The 14,099-nt window shown below is 37.0% G+C and overlaps 1 protein-coding gene across 1 annotated transcript in view; it reads left to right on the top strand.

Moving 5' to 3' along the window:
- LOC138225565 (serine-rich adhesin for platelets-like) overlaps positions 1 to 14,099 on the top strand; it is a 35,413-nt gene that overhangs the window by 3,630 nt on the left and 17,684 nt on the right. Inside the window, exon 2 of the mRNA XM_069186009.1 lies at positions 10,107 to 12,922. Within this exon, the coding sequence (XP_069042110.1) occupies positions 10,107 to 12,922 (2,816 nt within the window). The remainder of the gene's footprint in view (positions 1 to 10,106; positions 12,923 to 14,099) is intronic.

The following is a 14,099-nucleotide window of genomic DNA, read 5'->3' as shown; positions in this document are numbered from 1 at the left end:
CTGTTCTCACAATATTGAATTGTTTAAATAGACAATTTAAACTGAAAGGTTTTCAATAATCTATTAATCTTGTATATATACTGGTATATGTATAATACAGTATATAATTTAAAATCTCCTTTAAACTGCATTCTGTGTAATTGTTTTTTTTCTATTGAGAATGATGTTGGCCATGCCAGTTAATTGTTGTGAGTGGACTTTTTGTAAATGACTCAATGACTTTTTCCAAATTGACATGCTTCTGGTGTATGCTCCTGTATTAATTAGTAATCAGAAGTCATTTGTTAAGACAAAAAGTCAGAGGATGCATCTAGTATGATAAACAACAAACTGACACTGATAACAGAAAGATACATGTGATCAGTTAAAATATAATTTATATATCCTTTTCCTAAATATTCACTGTGATCTTACCTGCTTATATTAAAAAACAATGACAATTCTTCTAACTGTATAGAAAAAATAATATTGTTAAGGATAATGCACTTAATCTTTTAGGGTAAATTGGAACACATGAAAAGCACTTACTAACTGGGGATGATCCCATATTCAGTACTCAAGATCGGTATTAAGTCTAGGTTAATACCAATTGCAAAGGACTTGGCTGAAATTAGTCCCCAGCTCCATGCTAAAGATGTACTCAATTGCAATTAACTTAAAGTAACAGCTGCTGCCCTCTAGAGGTTACTAATGTACAGGACTAAGTTACTATACTTCTTGCAATAAACTAAGCTGTAGACTATCTTCTGTAGTTAAATGTACAGTACAGGTATATAAAATAAAGCCTCCAGTAGCTTAAACTTCAGGAAATCAGGCTCATTATAAAAATCATGTCAAGATCCACAGACATAAATTAAGAAATACTCTTAGATGAATGCAACAAAAACAGGACTTGAAACTTAGTGTATGAGGTTTACCTTTGCAATATTTTTATACATAAATGAAGCCCACGTCTATCATAAAAAAATGAATTACCAATGTTTTCTCTCACCAATTAAATTCCAATCCACTGTAATATGCCGTATGATCAAATTCAAACAGCATCCAACAGCAGCTGGACTCATTTCTAAGACGTATTAAAATTTATAGAACAGCTAGTTATGTACCTTCATCTGGAGTATGTAAGCATACATACATTTATTTATTTATAACTAACATTAAACTATCATGATCATTCAGTTATTTATACGACAGTGATATATATATACTGTATATTAATGTTGGTTCACATATTAGCTTACTGGTATAAATATCTCAAACATTCAAGATCAGAGCCCCCCTTCAAATTCTGCTTTGGTTATGAAGTAAATAACCAAAAGTGGTGTCTACTTTTCATAGTTAAGATTACATTCATGGCTTAAGTTGCCCTTTTGTCCAACTGCAGTGTGGTATTGTTGGAAGATAAAACATGTGAGCAGTTACTAAACCAAGGTAAAAGTACTTTGCATTTTATTTTACCCATGTGAAAACCTACATTCATGGAGGAATCAGATAGGCAAAAGTAAGCTTCTATTTCAGCAGGTTCAGACTGCTTTAGGTTAAATACACCGTTTGAATGATATGTTCCTGGTTCTGAAAAGAATAAATAATTTTAACAAACTAAAAAGTAACAAAGTAGTTCAATTAATGCAGGCTGTCTGACAGCAGTGTGATAATTTCTCTTTGGACCTCGTTGCAAAGCAAGGCTGTGCCTGGTCTGTAATGGGTTGTGAAGGAAAAACAGATTGTTCCTAAAAGTGGTGTCAGTGCCACTTACAGGTCTGCTCTTCCTTCTAGATAAGGTTTCTCAAACCAGTGCCTCAGTATAGGAACAGGCCCGACTGTACTGTAGGTGGTGCTGTCTTTTGGAATGCCATTAATTGAATGCACAGTTCAAAGAAGAGGTGTATGGAGCTGTCCTGGCTAATTTCCACATTGTACTTGCACAGTCTTGGCCTACCTAAAGTTCCCCTTTGATCAATCAGTGAAGCATCTTGTCAGTTTTCTTCTTGTTCTGCTGTGTAGTTGGACTATTGCTGCTTTGTAGTACCCCACAGGGAGCAGCACCTCCTTGCCATTGCAGGGCACACACATTCACACCTGTGGCCAGTTTTCCCAGAAGCCAATTAACCTACCAGTGTGTCTTTGGACTGTGGGAGGAAACTGATGAACATGGAGAAAACTCCATGTGAACACAGGTAGAACATACAAACACCACTCAGATAGCACCCCAGGTCTGGACTTGAGCACAGGACTCCAGCACCATGAAGCAGCAATGCTAAACACTGTGCCAGCTCGGCACTTTTACAATACTATCCAATTAAACTGTTAAATGGCACTCTTCCTACAAAGTAATATTCTTTCCTTTCAAAGCACAGTACGTCCTCGGTTGACACAAGTATAATTATCTGAAAAGCTATTTTAGACAAGACTGTATAAGGTGATGGAAGGGTCACTGTTCCCTGTGGCTCTCCATTTACTCAGAGAACAAACAGTGCCTCAGTGTGAACATTGTCATGATTTCCCCTTTCCCAGAAAAGCCCAGCAGTGGCTACTGTAAATGTGAGTGGGCTCCAGATTGAGGCCATTGCATTCAATGAACTTTCTGACCAGAGGTGGTTAGAAACACAGGAAAGGTTGGAAAATCTGTTGTTCTCATTGGCAGCAACACTTAGCTTCTTTAAATTCAGTTTTGACCAAAAATAACCTGCAATCTAGAGAACAATGGTTGGGGGCATTCTTCTACAACTATAAAGAATGCAGTGTTTTTCCTTTTCATCCTCTTTAAAACCTTTTCTACCCCAGAATTTTTTAAAAAGTAAGTGACATGCTAATGAAGTTTTCACTTTACCTGAAGTCTTAGATGTTACAAATGTATAACAAATAAGTAGCACTGAAACATACACAGCATTTATATTTCAGAGACAAGATAATTTTGTCAACAAACATACAATTAATCATTCATAGGTATTATTTATCTCATTCATCTTGAATTCAGTCAGTGATTAAGCACCCTTTAAGCATGAATAAGATGCATTTCAGATTTATTGATAACATTCATCCATTACTGTATTTACGGCAGTTTAATTAATCGACATATTGAAACATTCCCAGCAAGAGAAAAGTTTCAGTTCATTTTGACAAGACATTACAGAATAAAGCCACAACACCTTAATTGAATTAAAGTTATTTTTTGAAATAACTGAAATAGTGTATTTTTGTATTTCCAAATTTAAATGTATTTTTCTCTTCCAACATACCAGACAAAGGCACATTCTCTTATTAATTAGAAGGCAAGTTTAGGTAAATCTTATGTAAACAAAAAAAAATGATGAAATGTCACATGTCTGGAAGCAATACAATAAGGATATGTTTGACATGGAAATTATGTGGTTTTGAAGGTTCATGAGAAGATTATGCTGTCCTAGTGAATAACTCCCATGAAATATTCCATACTATTCCAATTTCCAGTTTTTGATTTGAGCACATACATAGTTGTATTCTTTTTATATTTCAACTGAAATACAACATACAACACAAAACATTCTGGAATGATTTAAGCCAAAGCTTGGTTATTTTCAGTTTGAAATTTAAAAGTTACTTGAGACTTTTCACTTTCAAGTTCATTTCTCTCTATAAAATACTGTATAAACATCCTGAATTGAGGTCTTTAGCTTCTCTTCATTTATTTTGCCTTTTATATATATTTCAGGTTTTTTTATATCCTCTCATCTGCATTTTTTAAATATATTTTAATTCTTGGATACTACTACTATAGCTATGAAAAATAATTTTGTCCTTTAGAATTAAAACCGTAAAGTCAAAATACTTATTCTGAGAATCAGAACTAAAACCTGAAAATGAGAATGTACTGTAGATTTAAAAAATATACCTAGTTTTACATTTTATGTGGCACTCTGTCACTGAAACACGGTTATTTCAATTTTTACAATTTAATAAATGTAATATATACAGTAGTTTTGTTAAAACATACTAATATTTAGTAGTCAGTAATGCTTATTCAGACATGACTGAACACTCATTCATCTGATCAAATGGTAGTACTACTAGTGATTTATCTAATTTATTCTACAAGGTACCAATACTTGCGTCTACAACTGTACATATCAGTGATCTCCCAGCTCATTCAAATTTGGAGGAGACTGTATCCAGAGACTCAGAACTTGGAGACCCTGGTATCTGTGCTTTAATTTTGAAACAGATTAATTCTGTATAACACACGTGGAGCTCCTTTAAATTGTGGATGTCCGGGTAAAACTGGCCACCTACAGTTGGAATAACAAACGTTTCTTTGAAGAAAACCTTGTGAACAACTTCATGACAGTTGATTTCAATATTCAAAGTCAGCAGGCTCATAAGTGTACAGAGATAAAACTGAATGTTTTGCCTTTGTGGCTGGTGCACTGACGGGTCACTTGTCCAGGCTGAAAATGAAGTTCTGGTGGCTAGCTTTGTTTTTGGGCACCTCCTTCCCCTTGCTTCTCAAAGGAAAGACGGTCAAGTGGATCAAGGAATCTGCGGACAGGAATCTTTGCAAAAGAAATTTACTCAATGGCCAGGAACCCTCAGGCTTTGAGCAAATTGCAAACAAAATGGACCGCATCTGCCAGTGTTTTGGCAACAAATGCTTCTACATTGCATTGTTTGACCAAGAAAGACGTATTCCTATATACTCTGCTCACAGCACTGAAGTCATGAATAGTCATGAATTTCTATCAGATATCAATAACTGGCACATTGATCCAATGGTAAGTTAAAAATGTTTTTTTTAAAATCATGGAAAACGTGTCTTAAAAAGGATTATGAACAAAAACAATCAAAGTCTCTTTTTTGGCAGAAAACTACATAGCAATGGGCTAATCTAATTATTAAATATCTTGAACTCTGAACAATGTATCAATCTATTATCAGAAAGTCTCTTATTCCTGGTTAGGGTCATAGCAACCCAAAGTTTATCATCCAAACACTGGGTGCATGACAGGACTACAACCTAGGTAGGACATCAGTCCATCACTACTTAGCTATACGTTCTGAGACAAAAACCTGTCTAAAAATCATCCTGCAGTTTGTAGACATATTTACTTCATGTTTTTCTGTGGACTATGGAGTTAGACTTTAATTGGCTGGAGCACAGTTTGGTTTCTTCATTCCAATTTCTCTCTCCCTGTATCCATCTGACACATTTCATCCTTTCTATGTATATCATCTCATTCCTCATGTTCCTTTGCTCCAAACTCTCTTTTCCTTCCTTCTTTTGGCACTTTCTTCAGTGTTTATTGTGTCTTCCTCTTAACACATCCTTTCACTTTTCTTAGGATTTCGGTCAATTACTGGATTTACATTTATTTTGCACCTGCTCTAATTCTCTGTTATTTTGTCTGCTGCATTTTTTAATTGATTCTATTTATTGGCCTTAAATGTTTTAGAGACATCTTTGCACAAAAAACATAGAGTATAAAAAATACAAAGACAGCTGGCACTTCAGTAATGATATTTAAAGATACTTTGAAATGTTTATAGATTAATAAATAGCTTAATACACAGATATACATTATCTTCCTGCTTTACTGAGCATTAGCAAAGAATATCATACTTTTGGGGCAGTGAGCTTTTTATTTTTTATAATTATTTACTAGGAAGTGTCGGATGTTTTAGCTCTGAAAACAGTTTTCAGTAAAATAATATGTTTTGGCTCTGAAATCAGATTATTAAAAGGCCTGTAATTCTATGTATTGAACATGTGGGCAACAAAATGATGGACAGCTACATGAGCAAGCTACATTTTTTAGGAAAATACATTAAAAGCAGAAGTACTTCAGATTCATATAGAATGGAATGTTTATTTCTGAAATTTAAGCATTCTACCTTTTATCATAGAGCTCTGTTAAGTTGGTCCGTCCACAAAGCTTTATTATTGGATTGGACCCCCTTTCTGGTTTGATTTCTGAAAGGGGTTTTCTCCTGGTAGCACAATTTTCCTTCCTTGATATGTGATAAATGATATTGTTTTCTGGGGGAGGGGTTTGAACATTGATTCTTCAAGGTAACTAGGTCTGGCTTATGGGCAAATACAAACTATTTAATAAGACCCTAGACTAGACTTGTTTTATTAACATTTTTTTAAAGTTTTAAAAGCAGAATGGTTAGAAATGAGCTTCATACAGTATATTTTCGGACTTTCAGGACGCCCCTCTAGGCCTTCTGACTTTTTTTAATGACCAGTCTGCTGTTTAAATGTTTAAATGCAGACTTCAACCCACCTGCCAAATATGGGAATGGGAATATCATTTCTATTACTTTGTTGCGAGTTGGGAATTGGAAATTGTGCTTTGGAATTAACTCATGGTGCATGGATCACAGTTTTAATTTTATTCCTGTACCAGAAATCAGGAATTCACTAACTGGACCTGTGCATAGCTAAGAATACTTCATTAGGAGAATGTTTTGATTGTAATTCCCACCTTTGTTAATAATCATTGAACTTTTTGTTTAAAATAATAAAAAAATAGAAAATATTGAAATTAAGAACAATCTGAAGGACTAAAGAAATTCGGTCAATATATTTTTTTCCAAATCAGAAAGTCATGAATTTCAAATGAGAGGATTCATTTAAGCCCACTTTAAACTGCTAACTTTGTTGTGAATCTACAAATTTCATACTGACATTTTCTGAATGCATCAGATGGAACTACCTTAAAACAAAATGCTGTGTCATTTTTCCCACATTCTTCCAGCTGCTTGAGTAATGAAGTGGCTTTTCATTTTAGTCCAGCCCCTATTTGAAATTGAGATTCCTGCTACTTTCCTTGCTTTGCATTTAATTGCTGAGCTTGCAGTACACCACTCTGTTGATATTTGTCAATGTTTCCTATGGTTTAATCAAAACAGTTTAGTGGGAGCAGAGGCTGATTTGGCAAAAGCATGGTGGTGGGTGGCAGATCTTTTGTTTTCTGGGGAAAGCATCTTGCGTATTTTTCATTTTCATTTGGGTGGGAGGTGGTTTCATCAATATTGACCCCAGGGGAAGTTTTGAGGGCAATGTTTGGAGAAGCCAAAACAATTTCAGGGCAGATAATGTGGAGAAGTACAGTTCGTAATTTTAACTCATTTATAATGAATATTGCTATTGATGTACTGAAAAAAATGGGTCGGCCACATAATATTAATTGTAACTAACCAGTTCAATATAGCTATTTAAATGTTTAAACATTAATTATTAACTATTATGCCAAATCCAGATTCCAGTGGATACTGGAATCTTTATAAGTATTATTTAAAATGCTAACATACAAAATCAAGTCACTTAAAGAACCAGACCACCTTCCACTGTTGAACGTCTTTAAATGTTATCCAATATCAAATATATCCAATAGAGTTGATAAAGGTTTGTTTTCTTTTTGTAGCTGACAATATTCCAAGCTCTTGTCTTTCCCTACTGGTGGAAATGTGAAAGGTTCTAGATTTACACTTATTTTCCAGAACCTGCCCCTGATCACATAAACTTTACCATCTCTACTCTGCTTCCCAAATCTATGATTGATGATGAACACGTTACGTCTGCCTCCGCTGACAAGCAGTGGTGCAAACAAGCTTTGATGCGGAAACTGATTATATCACTGTCAACCTGTGTCTCTGCTCTGGTTGCCGCAGAAACCAATTAACTGTAGATCTGGAGAAAACGGAGATGGTTTACAACCATGCAGATCTTTGGTATGGTTTACAACCATGCCTGTTCCAGATGCTTCTCAAGATAAATACTCAGATCTGACTGAGCTTGGGGCATAGTCATTGAGTTTCGACTTTGAGTCCCTTGAGTCTTGTTCCTTAGTTTTGTCTCTCTGCCTTTCGAATCCTTGCCCCTGTGTGTCTCTAGCTTTGTTCCCTAGTGCTTTGTTTAGAATCTCTGTTTGCTTTGTACCACATCTCTCCCTTGGCTTTGTTTCTCTACACTGTGTATCTTAGCTTGGACCCTGGCTTGCTTTGAACTTGTCTCCCAGATTTATGTTTTGTGCTTTTGACTCTCCTTAGTTTGCTTTCACCAGCTTTGACCCTGCTTGACCATGATCTCAGACAGTGCTCATATCCTCGTTTCCTAACCTACCGCTGCTCTCTGCCTGTCTGCACACACTGCAGTGCTTTCTGAGTCCCAGACTGGCTACAGGATCATGATGCCTGTGTGCTTAGCACAGCTGCCTGCACAGTTCCCCTCTGTGCATGCTGCCCGCCCAGCACAGTGTCTGTGTGTGCAAAGCACTTTGCAGTTCCCTGCATGTGTGCTGCCTACACAGTCTGCAAGCTGTCTGTGGGTTCCCATGTTTCACCTGCCTCTCGCCCAGCACTGCAAATTCCTTCTTTGTGATCATCTACATCTGAATAGCCTGTGTGTAATATGTCCATTAGTTTTTATTTGATTTGTATTGCACTCAAACTTAGTTTGGTTATTTATTTGTTTCCTTTTTTATTAAGCTCTTAAGCACTTACATGAAGGAAGAAACAAGTATCAGCTTAAGCGAGGCACAAAACAGAAGGGGACCAATTACAGACATTCAAGCAGTAACCTATGTAGTAAGTGGAATCATTCCTTCTGATCTCAAAAGCCATTTGCAAGAGTGGACTGGGATTCATAAAGAAAACCGCATTAAAATACCCAAGTTCTCCTGGAGTGCCTACCACTACAGTAGTACTGAGAAAATTCAAGAAGGAGCAATACTGCGGAGCAACACTGAACCATTTGATCTGAAGCCAATAAGTGTTGCAGAGCTAGAAATGATTCTGACCAAGAAGTTTTTTACAGGGAAACCTGTAAAAATCTTTGACCACAATCAAAGGGTAAGACCAAAAACACAGAAACTGCAACAACTAAATAAAACCCCAGATCAGTATCAGTACACAGATATAGATAAAAACAAGAAGGGCATAATAGTAGGCAAATTCAGTGGACAAGAAGAAATGGAAAAATCTCCTCTCAGCCTTAAAAGCATTCTAAAAGAAATATCCATTTTGAACCAGTTGAAAGGAGAGGATAGATTCAGCCAGCAAGAGGACAAGGACACAGATTTATCCAATAAGGATAACGATAATTCAAGAAAATTACCCTACAACTACAAACAACTAAAAAGCAAAATGACAGGGCCAAAAGATGGATTAGAAACCAGTATATCTAAAGCTGACCCACAGTTTGAAACAGAACTGATAAGGCAGCATAAAAACAGAGTCACTGACATATTTGACTGGCAGGATGTCACAGGAAAAGAAATATTTCAAACACAAGCGAACACAAAGAATGATATTAATAAATTAATGAGGTACGAAGAAGAAATGTTCAAAAGGGAGCCAGATTTGGAAATGGAAAGACTGACCCAAAAACAACATAAAGACATATACACCATACAAGAAGACACAGGAGAAGATACTCTTAGGCAGAGAAGATATTTGGTAAAGCAAAAGAACTACCAGAAACGAGAGTCTAAAACACAAAGTTCCAGCGGACTTATGGAAATATCAAAGGGTGCTCCCAGTCAAAGGATACATTCCCTGAGCAAAAAAGACAATATAGGAAAGAAAGCTGTCAGCCTGCAAACAAAGAAATCGTCCATCCAGCACCAAAACGTAATAACACACACATCTAAAAGGCGGAACAAAGTCTGGAAGTGCATTAGATATAAAACGGAAAAGAAAACCTCACATAACCAATATAACTTAGAATTTCAGTGCACAAAACATAAACATGACACTCAAATGATCAAATCAGCAAAAGCTTTCACAGAAGAAACACAGGAGCTAGGAAAAGAAATCTACACTGAGCACACTGGCATTGTGTCCCAAAAATCCAACCAGCAACATGAAACAAAAAGCAGCTGTATAAAACAATCTAAATCAAGGCTGGAAGAGGAAACAGTGTACTTGTGCACCACAACAGAAAAGGACACACAGACAATTACCAAGAATACAGGGAAGAGAAGAATCTGTATCAGAAAGGAAAAACACTCACAAATGCAATATTTTTGCAATATTAAACAAACACATATATTGTCCAACCGAGAGAAAAACAGCATTCAGAACCAAAATTTCAACCCAAACCACATCCCCTTTCCAAACTCCAACAGCGACAAACAGACTGGACAAAATACAGAATCAGAAGACCACACTATATCAGATCACACAAAAGAGAAAACAACACAAGATGACAGCAATAAAGAGCAGGAATCAAACACTAACTACACTCTATCAGAACTCGAGGGTTCAAGTGAAGACAAAAATGAAGACAAAACAGAATCACACATATCTAACCAGGAGGAGCATGAAGACACAAAACCTAAAATTGAAGGAGTCACAGCAGATTCCTCTACAACTGAGGACAAGACTGAAATAGAATCCTCTACTTATAAAGACCACAGTCTAGAAGAGGACACGACACTGCAGGATGAGCAAGACTTTTCAAGCAAAATAGACGAAACACCAACAGAAACTCCTGAGATGGAGAAGGACACCAACACAGAAACAGAGTTACCTAGTGAAATTCAAAATGGAGACAATACAGAAACAGAAGAACATGGCACCAAAGACCAGGGAACACAAACAGATACTCTAGCTCAAAATGAAGGAGCCATCTCAGAAGAAGAAACTTCAAATGAAAACGAGAATGAAAGCAGTACAGAAACAGAGGAATCCAACCAGACTGAAAATGAAGAGTCCAAAAATAACATTCAAGAAGGAGACACTGCAGAGGACACAACAACAGAGGACACGACTCAAACAGACAGCTCTACTGAGGAAGACCAGAAAACAACAGAGGAAGCGACCCTTAAAGATGAGCAAGATATTTCCAGTAATGGAGAGGAAACACCAGAAGAAACTCCTGACATAGAAAAGGACAGCAACACAGAAGGTGAGTTAACTGGAGAGATTCAGACTGGAGATAAATCAGAATCAGAAGACCACAGCATATCAGAGGACACAGAAGAGAAAACAACACAAGACGAATCACAAACTGACACTCCCGTTGTAAATGAAGACACTCTCTCAGAAGCTCAGGATACAAGTGAAGACAAAAACGAAGACAAAACAGAATCAGACCTATCCAACCAGGAGGAGCAGGAAGAGTCAACACCAGAAAGTGAAGGAGCAGACACAGCAGATTCCACTTCAACCGAGGACACGAATGAAATAGAATCCTCTTCTCATGGAGATCAAAATACAGAAGAGGACACAACACAGCATGATGAGCAAGATATATCCAACAAAGTAGATGAAACACCAACAGAGACTCCTGAGATGGAGAAGGACACCAACACAGAAACAGAGTTACCTGGTGAAATTCAAAATGGAGACAATACAGAAACAGAAGAACATGGCACCAAACACCAGGGAACACAAACATATACTCTAGCTCAAAATGAAGGAGCCATCTCAGAAGAAGAAACTTCAAATGAAAACGAGAACGAAAGCAGTACAGAAACAGAGGAATCTAACCAGACTGAAAATGAAGAGTCCAAAAATAACATTCAAGAAGGAGACACTGCAGAGGACACAACAACAGAGGACACGACTCAAACCTACAGCTCTACTGAGGAAGACCAGAAAACAACAGAGGAAGCAACACTTAAAGATGAGCAAGATATTTCCAGTAATGGAGAGGAAACACCAAAAGAAACTCCTGACATAGAAAAGGACAGCAACACAGAAGGTGAGTTAACTGGAGAGATTCAAATTGGAGATAAAGCAGAATCAGAAGACCACAGTATATCAGAGGACACAGAAGAGAAAACAACAAAAGACGAAAGCAATAAAGATCAAGAATCACAAACTGACACTCCAGTTGTAAACGAAGGCACTCTCTCAGAAGCCGATGGTTCAAGTGAAGACAAAAATGAAGACAAAACAGAATCAGACATATCCAACCAGACGCAGCAGGAAGAGTCAAAACCTGAAAGTGAAGGAGGAGACAAAGCAGATTCCACTCCGACCGAGGACAAGACTGAAATAGAATCCACTTCTCATGAAGATCAAAATACAGAAGAGGACACAACACAGCAGGTTGAGCAAGATATATCCAACAAAGTAGATGAAACACCAACAGAGACTCCTGAGATGGAGAAGGACACCAACAAAGAAACAGAGTTACCTGGTGAAATTCCAAATGGAGACAAAACAGAAACAGAAGAACATGGCACCAAAGACCAGGAAACACAAACGGATACTCTAGTTCAAAATGAAGGAGCCATCTCAGAAAAAGAAACTTCAAATGAAAACAAGAACGAAAGCAGTACAGAAACAGATGAATCCAACCAGAGTGACAATGTAGAGTCAAAAAATAACATTCAAGAAGGAGACACTGCAGAGGACACAACATCAGAGGAGAAGACTCAAACAGTCACCTCTACTGAAGATGACTACAACACAACAGAGGAAGCAACATTGAAGGATGAGCATGATATTGCCAATAAAGGAGAGACAACACCAGAAGAAACTCCTGATTTAGAAAAGGACAGCAACACAGAAGTTGAGTTAACTGGAGAGATTCAGACTGGAGATAAATCAGAATCAGAAGACCACACCATATCAGAGGACATAGAAGGGAAAACAACACAAGATGACAGCAATCAAGAGCAAAAATCACAAACTGACACTCCAGTTGTAAATGAAGTCACTCTCTCAGAGGTTGAGAATGCAAGTGAAGACAAAAATCAAGACAAAACAGAATCAGACATATCCAACCAGAAGGATGATAAACAGTCAAAATCTGAAATTGAAGGAGGGGACACAGCAGATTTCACTCAAACTGAGAGCAAGGCTGAAAAAGAATCCTCTTCTTACCAAGACCACAATCCAGAAGAGGACAGGACACTGCAGGACGAGCAAGATATTTCCAGCAAAGGAGACGAAACTACGAATAAGATTCCTGAGATGGAGACAGGCACCAGTACAGAAACTGAGTTATCTGGTAAAATTCAAAATGGAGATGAAAAAGAGCCAGTAGACCACAGCATAAAAGAGCAGGAATCACACATAGATAATACTGCTCAAAATCAAGGCACTATATCACATAAAGAGACTTCAGATGAACATGAGAAAGAAAGCGAAACAGAATTAGATGTACCCAATCAGCAGGAGAATGAAGACTTAAACCCTGACTTTAAGTTAGAAAACATTAAAACAAAATCTGGAGAGGATAAGACGGGGTCAGAAGCATCTACCAAACAAGATCACATAATTTTAGAAGAAACAGAAAGGAAAAAAGTTGAAACCACAGAAGAAGACATAACATCTGCAGAAAAATTCTCAAGAACAGAAGCTTCAACAGCTGATCATCAGTGTCTAACAGAGGAAGCAGAAGAGAAAGAGGAGCATTACAGTAGCAGCACAGAGCAAGACTCTCAGACAGACACTCTTTCCTTGGATCAAAGCATGACCTCAGAAGAGGAAGCTTCAATTGAAAATGAAAACCATGCAGAATTAGAGTTATTAAAGACAGGAGCTGAAACAACATCATTTGATAACACAACAAGAAGAGACACATCTACTTATGAAGGTGAAAACCCATCATATGAAGTAGAAGAAAATAAATTTCAAGATACTACAAATAATAAAGAGATAGAAGCAGGAACAGAACCCACTTATTTGGATCACAGCCCAGACACCGAAAAGGAAATTTCAAGTAAAACAGTGAATGAGAACCAAAAAAGCATACAAATAATGGAAACCTCCATCCAGCACAAAACATTAACAAAACACACCTCCAGAGTATGGCGGACCAGGGTCTGGAAGTGCATTAGATACAAAAAAGAAATTAAAACCTCATTTAAACAGTTTAACTTAGAATTTCGCTGCTTGAAACAGAAACAAAAAACCCCAACAATCAAGTCAGTAAAAACATTCACTAGAAAAATACAGAAGACAGGAGAGGGAATATACACTGACAAAACTGACTATGTGACCCAGACATTCAACCAACAACATGAAACGAAAAGCAAATGTATCAAAAAAACAAAATCACGACTAGAAGAGGAGACAGTGTACATATGCACTACAACAGAAAAGAAAGCACAGATTACTATGAAAAAAACAGAAAAGAGAAGAATGTGTATTAGAAAGGAAAA

This window comes from Lepisosteus oculatus, chromosome 2 (assembly GCF_040954835.1).
Source record: "Lepisosteus oculatus isolate fLepOcu1 chromosome 2, fLepOcu1.hap2, whole genome shotgun sequence".
Classification (NCBI taxonomy): domain Eukaryota; kingdom Metazoa; phylum Chordata; class Actinopteri; order Semionotiformes; family Lepisosteidae; genus Lepisosteus; species Lepisosteus oculatus.
This window is presented reverse-complemented; position numbering and strand designations above follow the sequence as displayed.